This window comes from Brassica rapa, chromosome A09, assembly GCF_000309985.2.
Source record: "Brassica rapa cultivar Chiifu-401-42 chromosome A09, CAAS_Brap_v3.01, whole genome shotgun sequence".
Taxonomy (NCBI): Eukaryota; Viridiplantae; Streptophyta; class Magnoliopsida; order Brassicales; family Brassicaceae; genus Brassica; species Brassica rapa.
The window spans coordinates 31,405,385-31,422,316 of NC_024803.2; the positions used below are offsets into that span (position 1 = coordinate 31,405,385).

At 40.0% G+C, this 16,932-nt stretch overlaps 4 protein-coding genes across 5 annotated transcripts; 1 reads left to right on the top strand and 3 right to left on the bottom strand.

The window, feature by feature from the left end:
* Positions 1–150: 150 nt before the first annotated feature.
* Positions 151–5,133, bottom strand: LOC103840822 (SCY1-like protein 2). Its single transcript, XM_009117343.3, has 14 exons — positions 4,495–5,133; positions 4,314–4,418; positions 4,124–4,231; positions 3,867–4,049; positions 3,544–3,670; positions 3,395–3,456; positions 3,212–3,298; positions 3,019–3,105; positions 2,666–2,779; positions 2,185–2,313; positions 1,949–2,011; positions 1,679–1,840; positions 1,458–1,576; positions 151–1,351 (listed from the first exon to the last, which is right to left on the bottom strand). The coding sequence occupies exons 1-14, from the start codon at positions 4,984–4,986 to the stop codon at positions 457–459; spliced, it is 2,733 nt and encodes a 910-aa protein (XP_009115591.1). The 5' UTR covers positions 4,987–5,133; the 3' UTR covers positions 151–456.
* Positions 5,134–5,175: 42 nt separating this feature from the next.
* On the bottom strand, positions 5,176–10,741 carry LOC103840821 (vacuolar sorting protein 3). 2 transcript variants are annotated; one of them, XR_004451311.1, is made up of 14 exons: positions 9,502–10,575; positions 9,124–9,399; positions 8,798–8,994; positions 8,545–8,686; positions 7,777–8,052; positions 7,611–7,683; positions 7,229–7,277; positions 6,781–7,066; positions 6,584–6,639; positions 6,395–6,463; positions 6,178–6,289; positions 5,963–6,052; positions 5,681–5,864; positions 5,176–5,588 (listed from the first exon to the last, which is right to left on the bottom strand). XR_004451311.1 is itself a non-coding variant. In XM_009117341.2 (14 exons), the coding sequence occupies exons 1-14, from the start codon at positions 10,573–10,575 to the stop codon at positions 5,496–5,498; spliced, it is 2,964 nt and encodes a 987-aa protein (XP_009115589.1). In that variant the 5' UTR covers positions 10,576–10,741; the 3' UTR covers positions 5,176–5,495. The 2 variants fall into 2 exon arrangements, 1 of the variants encoding a protein (XP_009115589.1); XM_009117341.2 differs by having other exon boundaries at positions 5,681–5,851; positions 9,502–10,741.
* A 2,588-nt stretch (positions 10,742–13,329) lies between these two features.
* Positions 13,330–15,540, top strand: LOC103840823 (TVP38/TMEM64 family membrane protein slr0305). Its single transcript, XM_009117345.2, has 7 exons — positions 13,330–13,854; positions 13,956–14,008; positions 14,084–14,176; positions 14,274–14,497; positions 14,611–14,677; positions 15,121–15,231; positions 15,324–15,540. The coding sequence occupies exons 1-7, from the start codon at positions 13,461–13,463 to the stop codon at positions 15,351–15,353; spliced, it is 972 nt and encodes a 323-aa protein (XP_009115593.1). The 5' UTR covers positions 13,330–13,460; the 3' UTR covers positions 15,354–15,540.
* A 138-nt stretch (positions 15,541–15,678) lies between these two features.
* Positions 15,679–16,759, bottom strand: LOC103840824 (cytochrome c). The gene is made up of 3 exons (XM_009117346.3): positions 16,553–16,759; positions 16,107–16,240; positions 15,679–16,015 (listed from the first exon to the last, which is right to left on the bottom strand). Exons 1-3 carry the CDS (start codon positions 16,662–16,664, stop codon positions 15,923–15,925), a joined length of 339 nt encoding a protein of 112 aa, XP_009115594.1. The 5' UTR covers positions 16,665–16,759; the 3' UTR covers positions 15,679–15,922.
* Positions 16,760–16,932: the final 173 nt, after the last annotated feature.

The window sequence follows — 16,932 nt, forward strand, 5'->3', positions numbered from 1 at the left end:
ACACGAATTGAGTTGAGTTGATTGATGCATCAGAAGATTACTATCATATAATATTCCAAACAATGTGAAAAGTTTAAATCAAATGAGAAGGATATATTATCATGAATAACGATAGATACGATTTTTCTTTGGAGCATGTATTATATCAAATGCAAGAGAAAATATTATGTACATGAAAACGATAAACATCTCCTACAACATCCCACTGCACTGCACAGAAACTCGATTTTAAATCTATGATAAAAAAAAAACTAACGAGATTTAGCGTCACTATTGAAGAAACAATAATGAGCAAAGATTCAGAGAGTTCAGAGAAAGAACCTGTGGCTGTGATTTATAATAATAGATGGTTGAATGTAGCCTGGAGAATTAACAAAAGAAATGACCAACCCACTCACTCACTCACTCTGAAAATGTTTTTGACCAAACCCAATGTTGTCTCAACCAACGATTTCATCACAACAGATCCAACAGCGATGGCTGCTCAGTTTGTTGCTGCTTCGAACCACTTGACCTTGACGTAGATGTCCCAGTTCTACCCCTTCCCCTTCCTCTTCCCACGGCTGTCGAAGGTGGTGGTGCGAGTCTCATTGCAGCTTGCTCAGTTTTGCTTGACTTGAATATAGAACTGATGTCTGCTGGCGGCTTTTGGTTACTGTATGAACTGCTTCCGAAAGACAACGGCATTCCTTGGTTCTGATTTTGAATCCCAAAAGAGTTCATAGGAACTTGGTTACCTGCAGTGATACCTGAACCCCCTTGAGAAGAGACGGAGGCATTGCCAAAGGCCCAGAAGTCGTTGTTAGCCGTTGGAAACTGCTTCATGTCTGTTTTGTTGTTGCTCAAACTAGAATCACTGTTGTTCGGTGGAGGTCGAGTGGCAGCGGTACCGTTGTGGAAACCCCCAGAAGAAATGGAAGCACTGTTGGCTCGGGGAGGCCAATTAGCAAAAGGGTCTAGTTCATCAAAACTTGGAGTTGATGATGTTCCACCTGAGTTTAGCCGTGCCTCACCATTATCTGGCTGAGAACTGACATTGGAAGATTGTCTCGGTGGCCACTCTATATCAACCGGAGCGCATGTCGTTGGCACTGTTGTCATGTTCGATGGCTGTGGCTGAACTGTAGAATTGTTAAACTGAGAGTTTGCGGGTGCAGGATCTCTCGAAGCAGAACTTTTGGTCGGGATGGCCCAGTCTTCATCCCATGCAGGACTGTTCTTTGCTGCAGAAGCAACCTTCTCAATTTTTTGGGTTGGTATTGGAAACTGGGTCCCATCAGCAACAGAGCCTGGTTTTACTTCCGGAACTCCAGAATCATTGACTGTAACTCCCCTTTTCTCCTCTATTTTCCTGTTCCAAGACCAAAAGATAGACAAAGCAGACGCTAAAAACAACAGTACGCAGTTGTAAGGGGATAAGGACTTGGAAACAGGGCCGGGAAAGCTCGGAGGTATACCTGAGAATATCCTTGACAAATAGCATATATTTGGCAAACTGTTGGACGTTCAGTTGTTGGGCAGTGAGAAGCGGTATAATCAAGGGAAGCACGTGTTCAGCAGTGAATTCAACTCCATACTGGAGAAATATTATGGAGAGCGACAAGTAAGCCATCTTATACGCTACCACAGCTATAAAAGCAAATTAAGATCATTGACACAAGTAAGCTATTTTACCCACCTGCTTGAGAATTGCGTTTGCGACTGCAAGAGTACACATAAGCGTAGGTGCAGAGCGATCCACAGCAGTACAGCGCTGAATTGTTTGCAAAATTTCAGTAACAGCGTGTTTATCAAGCGCTTGAACCAACTCTGCTAAGCAGAGCAAAGCATTTACTCTGACCTGCACCACAAGGACGTTCTTATCAAATATGGGTTAGAAGATCAAGCTCTTCATTTAATATCTATATTTTAAAGGACACAACGACTGAACCAATCAAGGCTAACGTACAGCAGCAACTGTGGTTTTGAGAGCCAAGCCATGAACACGAGGCAAAATTGCTTGCCTTACCACCTGCAAAAACAAATTGGAATAATGAAGAACCGAACAAAATCACCAACGCAACCGAGTTGCAGAACCAAAATTCTAATGTATGTGAAACTACGCTTGTGTAAGCCACCCATCAACCCACAGGCATGTACCATCCATTCAGATGAAACTCATCAAATAACATATAAATTCATCACCTGGCCATCAAGTTGTTTGGCAACAGATGTAGATCTTTTCAGAACTTCCTCTTGTATCCGGACATCGTTGTCATTGTAGGCTCGGAGAAGCAAAGGGAGAATATGCGATGCAAGATGCTCTGTATTAGTCTACACATTTGAACAAAACCAACACTCATAAAAAATCTGAGGAAGTAAGATAATAATAAGTAGGGAAAGTGATTCTATTTTTAAGCACTTTCAGGATTGGAGAAAAGACGAAAATTGAGGTTTGAAATATGAGTCAGCTTTAGACAATGAAGGTCTTGTATTGGTTTATGGCAGCATAAGAAACAATGTATGGTTGTGGCATTGCCATTCATTTTAAATTGTAATCGCAATGATATTTCATAAATAAAAATACTTTACACCTTAATTCCTTTACACCTTCCCACTGTGCCAATTCAGTAGAACTTAGCAGACTAAAATCCCAGTTCTGTATATATACCGGTGAAAGATTTACCTTGTTGATTATAAGATCTGCACGCTTTACAAGCAACAACAGAGTATCACCCGTAGCAGAACTCAAAACAGGAACAAGAGCTGGGAGCGTTGTCAACTCAAAGTCATTCTTATCCTGCAAATTGTAGTTTAACGTTTCAAGCATTCATTAAAACATGATAGAGATTCCCAAAAGTAAATGCAAAGCAACTTCCAAGTTTTCTATAGATGACAGGTTGATAAATAGCCGGGTTCTATTTGTGCACTCCAAGACAAATCTAGAACCAGTGGTAACTATAAGTCTCATACAAAGAGGAAAGAAATACATGGAAATTTAATTGACGGAATGCAAAATACCCAGATTAGAAAAAGCACCTGAGACTCAGCGATAGTTAGAACCATAGGAAGAATCACTGGCTGCATAACCAAATTCCTAAGTTCAGCACACAGAGGCGGAAGCACCTGCGTAACAAAACCTAGTTTGATTAATTGTAACAAGGCAAAACACTTGAGCAATTGATTTCTTTTCTGTTAACAGAATATGGGAAAGAAGCCACAAAGTGTCTACCTTATACCGTAATACACGGGAATCAAAATCTTTCCACATATCTGACAATGCTTTTAAGAACTCAGACTTTTGCATGTTGTCTCGTTCCTGCGATAAATAAAAAAAGCCCCCAAAGGTTATGTCTATTTCCCACTATCTTGATGATGTCTGTCTGAAACAATGACTGAAAGTGTATATACATACAAGCATATGATCAAGAAAACGAAGGGCACGTAACCTAGTGTCGCTTCTGAAAAAATTAGATCCTGCAGGTGAAAGGTCTCCAATATGTAAGTGCACAAGCAACGACGTAAAACTTGCCACAAGAAACAATGAGAATTCAGTATTCCTACCTGTGAAATCTAATGCGGTTGGTCTGAAGGACTCATTCGTTGATAGCATCCGTTGCAAATCAGATACCAAGTCCGAGGGTATAGATGAGAAAGTTTCATTTGTTAAATAGTTCAATGTGTTCATGTACTGCAACAAAATTGCAACGTACTATCAATAATCAGCGATGGAAGAATCAGATATTCTACTAGTTTATATCAATCAATTGTGAAAATACATGTAAAATGGAAACTAGTTCCGAGGCTGCTTCATTTTATAGAAGAAACACTAATCAGACCGTCATTCCCTGAAGATTAAACTAATAGGCTTGGGAATTAGAATTTACCATCTTGACATTGTTGTGGCAATCAAACAATGGTTTCCGTGCAACTAAATGATAGGCGAGGCAACCAAAACTAAAAATATCTGAAGACGCTCCAGCTGATGGAGTTTTGCTCCGCACTAATTCAGGTGCAGTATAGTTTAAAGATGGTTGGAGTGGCAAAATCGAGTCTTCAACATCATATTCCTGCACAGGTCCATTCAGATCATAACACAGTCATCATGCAATAAAAGTAACCAATCATGAGTTTAAGTACTCACAGCGTAGTGGAATGATTGCATGTTATCCAAATTCCCAGCCTGTGCTTCTGAAATAGCAAAGCCAAACCCAGCAAACTTCCAGGAACCAGCAGAAGTAATAAGAACATTCTGCAATACAGTTATTGATCCACACGAAAGTTCAGCTTCTAAAGAGATGAACAAGTATGAGTATAAGCTTAGACAAACCAACCTCAGGAGAAACAGCACGATGTATGAGATGTGCGTTATTATGAAGAAAGTTCAACGTCTCTGCCATTTGAAGTAGACCGTGCTTCACCTCCAACAAGCTCATCTCCTGCAACAATCATACTAAAACAGTAAACTAACTATCTTCCATTTTCTCAATCAATTGAGGTATCTGGAAAACGCACCATGGATTTGAGATCTTTCGGCACGTTATCCACATTCTCAACATCTCCAAGCGCGTTAGCCACGGAGGCGAATAGCGGTTCCGTAACCATAGCCATAGCGTTCTTGTTCTCGTCAAGCGCCTGAACCACGTGGACCACACCGGGGTGCCTCAACCGCACCAGCTTCCCCGCGTCAGCGCGAATCAGATCGAGAAACGAGTCTTCCGCAGCTTTGGATAATCCCGCTCTGGCGCGAGCCTCGGATAAGGCGCGCTTATCAAGCACCCAGACGCAGACGGTTGGGTACTGCTGAGGCCGCGTGGAGTCACGCGCCTTGGCCGAGTAGAGCTTCCAGGCGAGGCCGGGACCACCGGAGCCGATCTGATAGAGGAGCTCGTAGTCCTGAAGAGGCTTGGGACCTGTAACCTCCTGGACTGTGGTTTGAACCGTCTTCTCAATCACCGCGGCGGTTTTGGCTAGAGCTTGGGTTAGCGTTCTCATGTTAATCGACATTTTTTGCCGGAATCAACAGTCGCTCCAACCTTTTAGACGACGGCGAGAAACGGTGATCGGCGAGAAGCGAATTCGATGAACGAAGCGAAACGAAGAGGATTGAAGATGAAAGCAGAATCGAAGATCGTCTTCTTCCTGTGAGTTGATTTTTCTTTCTCCTTTTTCTTTTTTTCGTTCCAGATTATTTTGTTTTTCATTTATTAGCCAAACAGGTCCTTCGTTGAGAAGAAAGTAACAACAAGGTATTATATAAAATTATTTGCCCGTTTTTAACTGTCACAAAGGCAAAAATGCCCCTACAGAACTACTCCATTGGCCTCCAACGTCTAGCACACACTACACTAATCATTGCATGAAGAGTCCTTTGAAGCCTAGAGATGAACTTCATGAAGCTATGTCGAGATCGACTTCATATCTCCTTATGTTGTTCTTTAGTATCTGTACTGTACAGGCTTCTACGTGTTTGTGAGAGATTAGAGGTCAACTTTTAAACAACAGGGCTTCTTCAGCTACCGGTTCACTAACCAACCGGGTTTTATCAGAACATCTCGCTTGAAGTCACGGCCCGTTACTGACTTTGATTCACCCAGGCGTCTGTAACACTGTGAACAAGAACACTAGCCTCAGAGGAAAGGAATCATATGCATGATTGCTTTTGTCGCAAGAGAATGTAGTAGGTAAGTTGCGGACTAACCTTGTAACACACAATGGTATCATCAGGGTACATAGCAAATAGCTTAGTTCCCAGGCGGGCGAAGCAAGAATCACAGAGGCTCTCATCGTTTATCTGCACGTGACGTGATCTTTCTTCTAATCTTGCCAACCTTGAATCCACATCTAATGCACGAGAGACATTGTGTACGATCTGTAGCAATTGACTTGGAACATTCAGACACTCAAGCTCCACCACATATATATTCAAGAACTTAAAAAGGATTTGTAAAGGTTAAAAAAAAAAGATTTATGAGATATTTACTTGGCCTTGACGATGATGATGAACCCGAGCCCTGAGCATTCTCAAAATTGTATCTGAAGCCAGTTTTAAGGGCATGTCAGGAGACAATTTCTGGAAGAAAAAAAATATGATATCAGCAGTATTAAACAAGTGTTGATGAACTAACAAATGCAAACGCTGTTAGGATAAGAAGCATTATCAGCTTCATTAACAATATGGACTGTGAGATTTCTTACTTCCAAAACTTGCAAAGGATCAAGTGATTCCCCATGGTTGTGGAGAAGACGAACAGCAGCTTTGAACATAGGCTCTTTGCCATTTTGAGGATCCAGGTACATATCAAGTAACCTAACATAAGTTTCTGTTATAGGGGATTTTAACGAGGAAGAGAGGAACTCGAGTGATGGGATTCACACAATAAAGCTTAAGATTAAATGATGAAAAAGAACCTACTGCATAAATGCATCTGGTCTTCCAATCTCTACACAATATTGCTCTGCAGCTGCACAATCCTCCAGCTTCCTGGTTCCCACGACAAAAGATCTCGTAGTCATATATTCAAAATCACCATACACGTATAATGTCTCAAATCTTTGATTAACAATCATCAACAGTTCAACTTCGTTATTAATGAGAACTTACAGAGCAAGAATTTGAAGGACCACTGTCTCCTGTCCTATCCTTCGGTAAAGTATAGCCTGCCAAAAGTGTTTCAAACATATATCAGAGGATAAAACAACAAGATATCAATTGTTTTGATAGTAGAAAATTTATTGAATAATCTTTGGTGTCACTGCTTTACACACATAAAACGAAAGAAACGAATTTGTCACACTAACCTTTTCCAACCACAGTTCTGATCCTTCAATCAAATTCAATATTTCTTCAGGGTCATACAGATCTGAGGACTGCAAAAAGGTCTGCAATCTTTCCCGCACATCAATTTCAAACAGAGAAATACTTCCTACATTGCAATCATGTGCTTCTCTGCTTCCAGTATCCGTTTCTTGGTTACCATTTTGAACTTCAACACACTCAAGTGCTGACTTGGCAAGTGAGAGAGCATATGATGTATGCAGCTGCGGGTCATTATAATCTCTATCTTCAATCAACCATTGGAGGTACCTGGCACATACATAAAAAATTCGACGTGAAGAAAATTTGAAAAAGTTCTCACTTTGCTACAAAAAAAAACTCTGCTGGACCGTTCCTTTAGTAGTAGTTACAAATAAGTTTTAAGAAAAAGTCAATAGGATGAAAACTATTTATGGTGTAAGTAAACCATACCTCTGTATGATTTCAACTTTTTGGGGATCAATAGCTTGGATCACTTTCTCTGCAACAAGATTAAGAAACAGAAACACTTACATCAATAAAAAGACCTAGTGTTTTATCCACCATTATACAGATTATGTCATGAGGTACAGCACACTATGGACATGAGAATACATAGATTATGTTACCCTGAAACAAAAGAAGTCTTGGACTTCTGGCACTACCTAAGTCATCTCAGACTTCAGCTAAGCCATTATTTATAAATACAAGTCCAAAATAGATCACAGTTCGAAAACCCAAGAGACAGTTGACAGGATGTTTCTAATAAGAATGAAAAGAGATCAACATCCGACTCACAATCGAACACAAATGTCCTGATAACCATGATTCCCACCTGGCAAAAGCTCTTCTGTCCTTTTATCTGACGTCAAGACTTGGATAGCAAACAATGGGTTTATATCTGAAATCTAAAATTGATATCCACAGTCATCAGTTCTGATCGCAAGATGCAATTATTAGAACGTAAAAAAGTCGCAACAACTTAAGGTTATATCTCATACCCAACTAAGATGCTGCAATGCCAGTTCTGGATCACAGGGTTCCTCAAGAATCCTCGCTGCTTCTGCAGCAGCAGCCTCTTTTCCAGATAGCCTAATGAGCTCGTTTCCGTGTAAATAAGGCACCAAGTCATCTGAGTCTTGCCACAGACCAGATGAATAATTCTTCGCAAAGAGACGCCAAATAGCAAGAGCCTTTGCACTCATCCCCTTACTTGCATATAGGAATGCAAGTGTCCGCAGATGTTCAGATTCATTTAGAAGAGACTCCAACTCCTCCTGCACCGCTCACACAAGTTGTACTGTTATCCCTCAAGCAACTTTCTCACAACAAGCTCTCTATTTTTTCATGCATTGTAATTCTAAGGATGTAAAAAGAGTGCAATGTCCACAATAGAGTAAACTACTTAAAATCTTCCTGTTAACAATGCTACTGTGTAGCTTTCGAGACTTTGCTCAAGGGAAGTCAAAACTACAGCATCCTAAGAAGGTTGTCATCGATGCACTTCTTTTGACCACAGTAGTTCACTAAACTTCCCATGAGCTAACAAACTGCAAAGCAGGTACACATACAATACATGATAAATGCACCTAAAAACCTAGGCACTATACTTTTTCTCTCTTTCTAACCAAGCTATAGCTGTCTTACTCCAATATTTCTGTCAAATAAATAGTTTGGCTAGATCCAAGCTACCGATTTCTTATATCTTTCTGTTGTGTAAAACAACGTACCAGTCAATGCTATAAAATATGTGCACTAAAAAGACATACCACAACGCAGTTGTTAACAGAAGATGCAAGATTCTCCATATCTTCAACACGGTTTAAGGCTCTATACAGAAGCATTAGAAGCGTGTCTATTCCCTCTCTTACTGGGTGACTTAAGTCCTTCTCACGTGAGACCTCGAGGTACCTTTTGCAACAGGTAACATGAACTCGTTAAATGCCAATTCCCACCTCTGAGAACAGTGCACACTAAAAACTGTAGAGGAAAAAGAGTACTAAAAAAGAGATATTGTAGCACCTTGTCATGTTTTTGATTGCTGACTCTAATAAATCAGCTCTACTTGGAGGGTTTGAGGAAAACTCTTCGTCAACCGGAGTGTCCATTCCCGCTTTTCTTAGGAAGATGGCTCTCTGGATGGCCGCCAAACCATTATCTACAACATCTTCAAGAGGAGCAGGAGGGGGATGCAACCCCCAGTATCTGTTTCTCGGAACCTGAAAGAAAGTGAAAACCTCAAGGCTTGAGACATCATCAATTGTATGGTTGCAATTATTTAGTAAATGAACTGTTTAAAACAAATTCAGAGTACAACACAAGTATCCATTGCAGGAAAACAAATATACCTGCAAAGACCATCGATTAGGATCTCGCATGATAAAAGGAAAAACTTCAGAAGGTTCCATGCTTTCTGACTTTAGAAATTGATTCACTGCTTCCTCAAAGCGCAAATCAAATAGTAGTAGATACCCTATCTGAGCATGAAGAAAAGAAAGCATCTCTTTCGAAATTTCCCCCTCTGAGTCAAGCTCCTCCACCAGGGAGATGGCTTCTCTGTATCTCTTTTTCCTCAAGAGGTCCTTAATCTGTTCTTCATAAGGCACTCTCCGATAAAAGATAACCTGAAACACCACAATGAAGAAGTCGACACAATATTCATGACAATTTCTTCAACAAGACATACTTGAGAGAGAGTTGACGAAGGCCATTATTGGGATAAGTACCTTTGACATGGTAGTAACAGCCAAAAGGTTCCCGTCTCCTGCCTCATCAACCGCCAAAACCGAAGGCCCACACCCTTCAGGACCAAAACTAACTGACTGAACACAAGCACCCGACTTCTTCTGATGTAACTCCATTTTCCCATCCCCTACAGTGACCAAATAGAAAGACAATTCTCCAACAGAATCAGGCCTCCTACGAAACACAAGACTCCCACCAACAGGCTGACCATTCGTGTCCACAACAACTCCAACATTATCCACCAACAACAACACCTTCCACTCTTTACACAGCAGTTTAAGCAGCGGCGGACCAGACACATCAGGCAACGTGAATATCACCCCACTTTGACCAGTAACACACGAGATCAAGCTATACCCTTTATCAGTCCCCGCAACAACATAATCATCAAGCCAAACCAAAGTCTTTACCCCACCAATCCCCACAATCTCCTTCAACACAACAAAGGAATCACCTTTCCCGTCCTCTTCATCACACTGAAGCTCAATCAGCAACATCCTCTCACCAATCGCAACAGCGAAAACATAACGACCTTGATGAAGAACTCCCTCGCGTCTAAGATCCTTACCTTTAACATCACTCACACGACTCCCACCCCCAATCATCTGAAGAAACTTCTTGCTCGAGCTAGACTCACCTGAAACCTCGGAAGGCAACAGCAACAAGTCAGTGCTCGAGGAGGACTCGCGTCCCCTCACTCTCCTAGCAACAACATTGATCCCTTTCAACACCCCACCCAATCTCTTAGCGGATTGAGAGAGGAGCGAATCAACCAAGAACAAGTAGCCATTGCAGAGTGCTAGCACTTTGCCTCTTTCCTGGCCGAGCACGAAGATAGACTCGACTGGGGAAGCGCTCAGCGATACAGTTCCGAGACGCGCGACGATGTTGGTCGAAGTGTCGAGGGAGAGGAGGAGAATGGATCCGGAGAAAGTGCCGAGGTAGACTAGGGTTTGGGAATCGGAGTGAGGGGAGAGGCATAGGGATCGGATCTTGTCGACGCCGCCGAGATCGTAGCGGGTAGTGAGCTCCACAACTGATCGAGATTTGGCCATTAATTAGACTAGTTGAACGAAGACAATGGCAGTTAGACGGATTTGAGGAGATTGAAACTCCGGCGATCACCGATCAGTCGTCGCCTAACCGGTAAAGCCAAAAGAGTCGACCATGTCGAGGAGTTCTCCTTTTGACTTCTCAGTACATTTTCTTCGCTTTATCTTCATGGACCAAAAACGTTGTCGTTTCAAATAAAAAGAAGTTTCGATATATTGGGCCGGACAAGGCCTGAGACATAACATCAACCCCCGTAAATAAACTTCGAAGATTTGTAAATTCTTGATGGCTCTTTACACTGGTCTTGTGGTGGAAGATAACTTGTCCATAATTTTGAAATGTTTAATAGATATTATATGATGATGTAATCAATAATTTAATTATTGTTAAAAAATTGAAATGACCAAGCTCACTTTCTATAACTTCTCTATAATGTTTTTTTTGTGAAATAGATCAGATCTTAATTTGCTAGTTTTATTGTCTTACACTCCCTCTTTTGTTTTTTTGAGCAAACACACTCCCTCTTTTGTTATAAGTTATATTTTTTATCATCTTTTGTTATAATTTATTTTGGTTTAAATTACATATACTATAATACTTTTTAATATTTTCTATAAAATAGTTTTCAATATGTAATTAAAAACTAGAATAGCTATTTTTTTTTGTGATCAACTTTTACAGTCTCATACTGACTCTGTAAACTAAACAGGTGATCTGCATCCATGTGAACGACAAAAGGCGGATGTTGTCTAACACTGCGTGCTAGTCTATCCGCTATTGTATTTTGCGTTCTTGCTATATATATGATCTCTGATCGGGTGAACATCTCTTTCAGGGTCTTGACATCTTCCAAATAATTTGCAAATGTTGGCCATTCCTCGGGTTCCGAAACCATCTTCACCAATTGAGAGCAGTCCATTGCAAACGTAACCTGAAACTGACGTAAATTCCTCATATATTCCATAGCCCAAAAGACCGCTTCCATCTCCGCATGAAAAGGAGAAAGACTGGCCCTAACATTCCTCGCCCCCAACAATCCATCAAAACCTTCTAAAGTACTAAGCGAGCCTTGTCCTGAATACATATCCCCATCTTTCCATGACCCATCTGTGAAACACCATCTTTCTGGAATTGACGGCAAAATCATATTCCCTATTTGTGGTGTTGTCCTTTGTTCATTCACTATTTGTGCGTCAGCCCACAATGTAGATTTTGTTTCCGCTAATTTGAGTGTGTCCATGGGATCTATATCCAAATTACTGAAAACTTTATTATTCTTAACTTTCCAGATGTACCATAGTATCCATGCAAACTGATGATCTTCCAACTGCGGAAGTACTCTCCAGAATAGATGATCCATATTTGTGAAAAGAGAACCTGTTGAAAAATATCTGGATTTGATGGTATCTTCGAAAGAGCCCAAACCTGAAGTGCTGGAGGACATTCGAAAAACACATGGTTTATCGATTCCTCCTGGAGTCCACATCTTGCACAACAAATATCCTCTTGAATTCTCCTTGATTGTAAATTCTTCTTCACTGCTATACATCCTGTGAGCAATTGTCAAAGAAAATCTTTTAACTTTGGTGGACACCGTATTTTCCAGCAGAAAGCTTTCAGAACATCCACTGTGGGACCAATCAGTAAAGGTGGTTTCTCTCTGTCTGAATAGATTCGTTCTACCTGATATCCTGATTTGATTGTGTATTTCCCGTTTTTGGTGAAGTGTCATCCATCAGTATCTACCCTTTGAATCCTGCTCAAAGGAATGCTTTCTATAATTTTTTGCATCATGTGGATCCACCAAAAACCGAATTACCTGTGAGTTCCAAGTACGTGATGAGGAGTCAATGAGAGACTCCACTGTGAGGTCCGGATATAAATTGTGTTGATTTTGTTAGCTGGTCTCGGAACTAGAATAGCTAATAATGAACCATATTTTGTCTTAAAAAATTATAAACCATGATTCAATTTTTTTAAGTTTTAATTAAATGCCATTTTAATTATTTTTTTTAACTTTGAAATTGATTTATATTGTAAACAATCTAAACTATTAAAACTGAATGTTTTCCTTAATAATTACCATCCAATGCCACTGACCTTATAAATAATAATTTCTATAAAAATTGTTATGAAATTGCCTAATATTTAGCTACCTAATAAATTTAGAAGAAATGCAATCATTCATTTATTTAAAAAATCAAAATCAAAAAGTCAATTTTGTAATCCATAAAAAACTATAAAATAGATTAAATGATCAAATTAATTTATTGGTTTATTAGAAATTAAATTAATCAAAATCAGTTAAAATTTTCAGAATAATAAAACTAACACAGTTATATTTAATTAATTAGCATCTTCTAATTTAATTAGTACAATAATATATTTATATTTAATTTTTAAATTTTTATAAAAATTAAAAACAAATATCCGTGCGGAGGCGCGGATCAAGATCTAGTTTATATATTAAAACAAAGAAAATGATACTAATATTTTCCTGACAAACTGTACTAAGCATAGAATATAACACAAAAAAAAAACAAATTAAATGATGGAACTGTTTATGAATTTGTCTTGTGACTTTTGATGCGAATATGCGATAGAATTATTATTTTTAAAATATAATAAGAAAACGAGGAAACAAATAATAAACCAGGAAAACTTGTATTTTTCGTTTGTTTGGTTTTTATTTTTCAGAAATAAGCGAAAATTACATCGTGATCCTTAAAAAGAAAGACACGTGGCGCTCTAAATCGCCAGAAAGCCACATCGTCTTCTCTTCTTCGGTAGGAGAAATGCCGCGCCAACAATCCCACACCGAGAAAAAGTTTTGGATGGAACACAGAAGAAGCTGCTCCAATTCAGTCTTCACCAACGCTGCTTGAAGATGCGCAGCCTCACTCTAACTCTCAGATCCTCTTCTCTCCCATTCACCTTCACCTCCTCCTCCTACAAACGCTTCCATTTCCTCAAGCCATGTTCTTCCTCCCTCAAACAAACGAAGAAGCAGCAACAGTCTCTCCGCCGCTCTCCGCCTCCTTCCACCGCCCCTCCTCCCAAAAGTCTCCGGTGGTTCTTCAATCCCAAATCCAGCGACGACGACGATGCTAAGTCCCCCAAAGCTGAGAGCGACGAAGGATCGGGCGGGGATGCTGCTATCAAGGGTACGATTCTTGCCGGAGTGTTGTTGATTGGTACTGTTGGTGGATTCGCCGGCGTTGGCTACGTCTACAGAGACCAGATCAATACCTTTCTCACTCAGTTCTCCACTTTCATCGAAGGTTCTGTTTAACATTTTTGAATCGGTTGAATTAAATGACAGTGGATTCATTTTAGGACAAGTTTTAAGATCTGTTTTGTCTTTGTCGAATTAAAATAACAGGTTATGGACCGGCTGGGTATGCGCTGTTCATTGCTGTGTACGCTGGCCTTGAGGCAAGCTTCTTTATTTTCATGTCATTAGTAGTCTAAAGTTTCAAGCTTTTTGATGTTTTTTGCATTCCGGTTTAGATACTAGCCATTCCGGCTCTCCCGTTGACCATGTCGGCTGGTCTTCTCTTCGGTTCCCTCGTTGGCACCATCATTGTTTCCATCAGTGGAACTGTAAGTTATTTCATCAACTAACTTTCCCCACTTGTTTCATATATATGTTTGGTTGTGTGATTCTCTTTTTGGTTTTGCTTTTCTTTTTTTCTGTTAGATGGCTGCTAGTGTTGCTTTTCTAATTGCTAGATACTTTGCTAGAGAGCGGATCCTTAAGTTAGTTGAAGGTAACAAGAAGTTCCTCGCCATTGATAAAGCCATTGGTGAGAATGGGTTTAGGGTTGTTACTCTCCTTCGGCTAAGCCCTCTGCTTCCTTTCTCTCTTGGCAATTACCTCTACGGCTTGACGTCTGTCAAGTTTGTGCCTTATGTACTTGGAAGGTCTGTGTTAAAAGGAAACTTTTTATACTATTCCCCTATGAACAAGATCTCAACTGGATAAATGTACATTTTGAGTACACATACTTATTTGTGGATCATACTGTTTTGTGCAGTTGGTTAGGTATGCTTCCAGGATCTTGGGCTTATGTCAGCGCTGGTGCTTTTGGACGAGCAATCATTGTAAGTATTGTTGTCTGTTAATCTAGATTAGCTACCCCTCGATGCTTTGAACATATGCCTTTATCATGTCAAGCGTAAGGTTACAGTAGGATCCACCGAGCTTTTACGTTGTTGGTGTACAATAGGTCCATGCTGGGCAGCTTTAGTGTATGGTAGAAGAACTAAATTGAAAGCTAGGGTATTAAAAGAGAGTTATAGAACATCAAGCTGTGGGATCACAGAAAAAAGGTTCTGTTTTTACATAATGTAAAAGGAGACTGATATAGAATGAAAGACAAATACTTACTTATGGATGTTAACTTGAGTTGAAGAAATTGTATCTTTGATGGATCAGTGGAGACATATGGTTTATGAATGTGCTGAACTGTGGATACGTGGTCACTCTAGCAAGCAACATAACTACCATCAGATGACAATGTTTACTAACTGTGTTGTTGTTTCAGCAAGAAGAATCAGCTGTTGGATTGCCAGGAGGAAACGGCCAGCTTCTAACGCTCGGGTTGGGTCTGTTGGTAACTGCATTAGCTGCAACATATGTAACTGGCCTAGCAAAGGTAACTAATACTAGTAGTTACTGTTGTGCTCTTTCCCATCTGAACAAGGTTATAAACACACTCGTATCTAATTCATTTGTTTGGTGTTGCAGGATGCTATAAAGGATATTGATGATGAGTAGGGAGATATGGGTACTAAGAGAAAGGAACAGAACAGAGACGGATTCAGTTGGATGAGGCTCTAGGATTTGTAAAACCTTAGTGGAGAACCATGTTTCAGACGCTGAATGTTAAATATGTGATGACATTAATACTTCTCCATCATTGTTTATAGTTGATATTAATATAGTTCCATTTTTGTTCTCTACATATGTTGAAAGGAAAATAGTTCTAGATAGATGAATGACAATGATCTAGAACGAATCCTAATATTGATCTTGCTCCAACATCATTGTTCATAGTTAATATAATTTGAATTTTTGTTATCTACACACTGCAATATGTTAGTTGATAAGAAAAAGAATGCTTCTAGTTCTAGATAGATGCATTTATATGAGGGAGCCTCAGAAAAGGACTCAAGAGTACATTTGGAACTCAAAAGACAGAATCTCACCCAAAACGTATTTGAAGATGAGAGAGCATTATAAAAAAAAAACCAAAAACAAATGTTTGGAGATTTTATTTGTCAAAAGAATATCTGATATGAGAGACTCAAAAGTCATGATCGTGTCCCACACCAATGATTGGTTCACTAAGCAGTAGATTCCTTCAAGTAGGCGATGAGATCAGCACGGTCTTGAGGCTTCTTGAGCCCAGGGAAGACCATCTTCGTTCCAGGAATGTACTGCATCACGAGAACAAATCAGAATCCAATCAATCTCAATGCTAATTCACAACGAATCATAATCACAATGCATATACTATAATTAAGTTACCTTCTTGGGGTTGAGCAAGTAATCGTACAAGGTCTTCTCTTCCCATTCCACAGCTTTGTTCTTGTTAGCAGCAGAGTAAGAGTAACCAGCTGTTGTTCCAGACTGTCTTCCAAACAGACCGTTTAGGTTCGGTCCTATTATACCATTTACAAAAAAAAAACACAATGGTTATTCACAAACAACAAAGTTCCACGCAAATTCAATGACCATATGTTATGCAACAAGCAAAGATCAATGGTTGTATCACCACTTAGGATTCAAAATCAGATTCCACTATAAGTCGAGTTTTTTGGATCGGATCTAAAGATTATTTGACAAAACAAGCGTGCTAATCAACGAATTCGCAAAACAGATCGAACATCAAGAACACATCGGTTACAAATCAAAAGCATCTTAACATAGAAGACAAGTCAAAGAGATGAGAGATGGATCGGATCGGATCTAACCTTGTTTGTGACCGGCGCCTTTGTCGACGGTGTGACACTGAGCACACTTGGTCCTGAAGATCTTCTCTCCGGCCTTGGAGTTTCCTGGTGGTGCTTCATCAAACGACGCCATTTTCGCCTGATATCACGAGGAGGAGGAGCCAACAAAGAGAAAACAAACACGGAACTCGCCTCTCTGGAGCTTCTAAGGGTTTCTGTGGGACATCGCTACGCGAGAGAGCTCTCTTAATAATCAATAATAATGGGCCAACAGCCTAACGGGCTCTTAATGGGCTTCAGTTTATCATCCAAGTACTGCCTTTAGTCTAGAGCTGTAAAATGGGTGGACAGTCCAATGGGCGTCCATGTCCAAATATATTTGGGCTTCCATTAGTTATATC

What these genes read in the sequence shown, in the direction of transcription:
- LOC103840821 (XM_009117341.2), bottom strand. Translation starts at nt 10,575, where the DNA reads ATGGCCAAATCTCGATCAGTTGTGGAGCTCACTACCCGCTACGATCTC. An exon ending in CTGTTACTACCATGTCAAAG is followed by an intron (nt 9,400 to 9,501) that starts GTACTTATCCCA and finishes GTGGTGTTTCAG; the next exon opens with GTTATCTTTTATCGGAGAGT. An exon ending in ATCATCATCGTCAAGGCCAA is followed by an intron (nt 5,852 to 5,962) that starts GTAAATATCTCA and finishes CAATTGCTACAG; the next exon opens with ATCGTACACAATGTCTCTCG.
- LOC103840823 (XM_009117345.2), top strand. Translation starts at nt 13,461, where the DNA reads ATGCGCAGCCTCACTCTAACTCTCAGATCCTCTTCTCTCCCATTCACC. An exon ending in TTGTTTCCATCAGTGGAACT is followed by an intron (nt 14,177 to 14,273) that starts GTAAGTTATTTC and finishes TTTTTCTGTTAG; the next exon opens with ATGGCTGCTAGTGTTGCTTT. An exon ending in CTTTTGGACGAGCAATCATT is followed by an intron (nt 14,678 to 15,120) that starts GTAAGTATTGTT and finishes TTGTTGTTTCAG; the next exon opens with CAAGAAGAATCAGCTGTTGG.
- LOC103840822 (XM_009117343.3), bottom strand. Translation starts at nt 4,986, where the DNA reads ATGTCGATTAACATGAGAACGCTAACCCAAGCTCTAGCCAAAACCGCC. An exon ending in TGCAATCATTCCACTACGCT is followed by an intron (nt 4,050 to 4,123) that starts GTGAGTACTTAA and finishes GGACCTGTGCAG; the next exon opens with GAATATGATGTTGAAGACTC. An exon ending in TTTGTCAAGGATATTCTCAG is followed by an intron (nt 1,352 to 1,457) that starts GTATACCTCCGA and finishes GTCTTGGAACAG; the next exon opens with GAAAATAGAGGAGAAAAGGG.
- LOC103840824 (XM_009117346.3), bottom strand. Translation starts at nt 16,664, where the DNA reads ATGGCGTCGTTTGATGAAGCACCACCAGGAAACTCCAAGGCCGGAGAG. An exon ending in AGGCGCCGGTCACAAACAAG is followed by an intron (nt 16,241 to 16,552) that starts GTTAGATCCGAT and finishes ATGGTATAATAG; the next exon opens with GACCGAACCTAAACGGTCTG. An exon ending in ACTTGCTCAACCCCAAGAAG is followed by an intron (nt 16,016 to 16,106) that starts GTAACTTAATTA and finishes CTCGTGATGCAG; the next exon opens with TACATTCCTGGAACGAAGAT.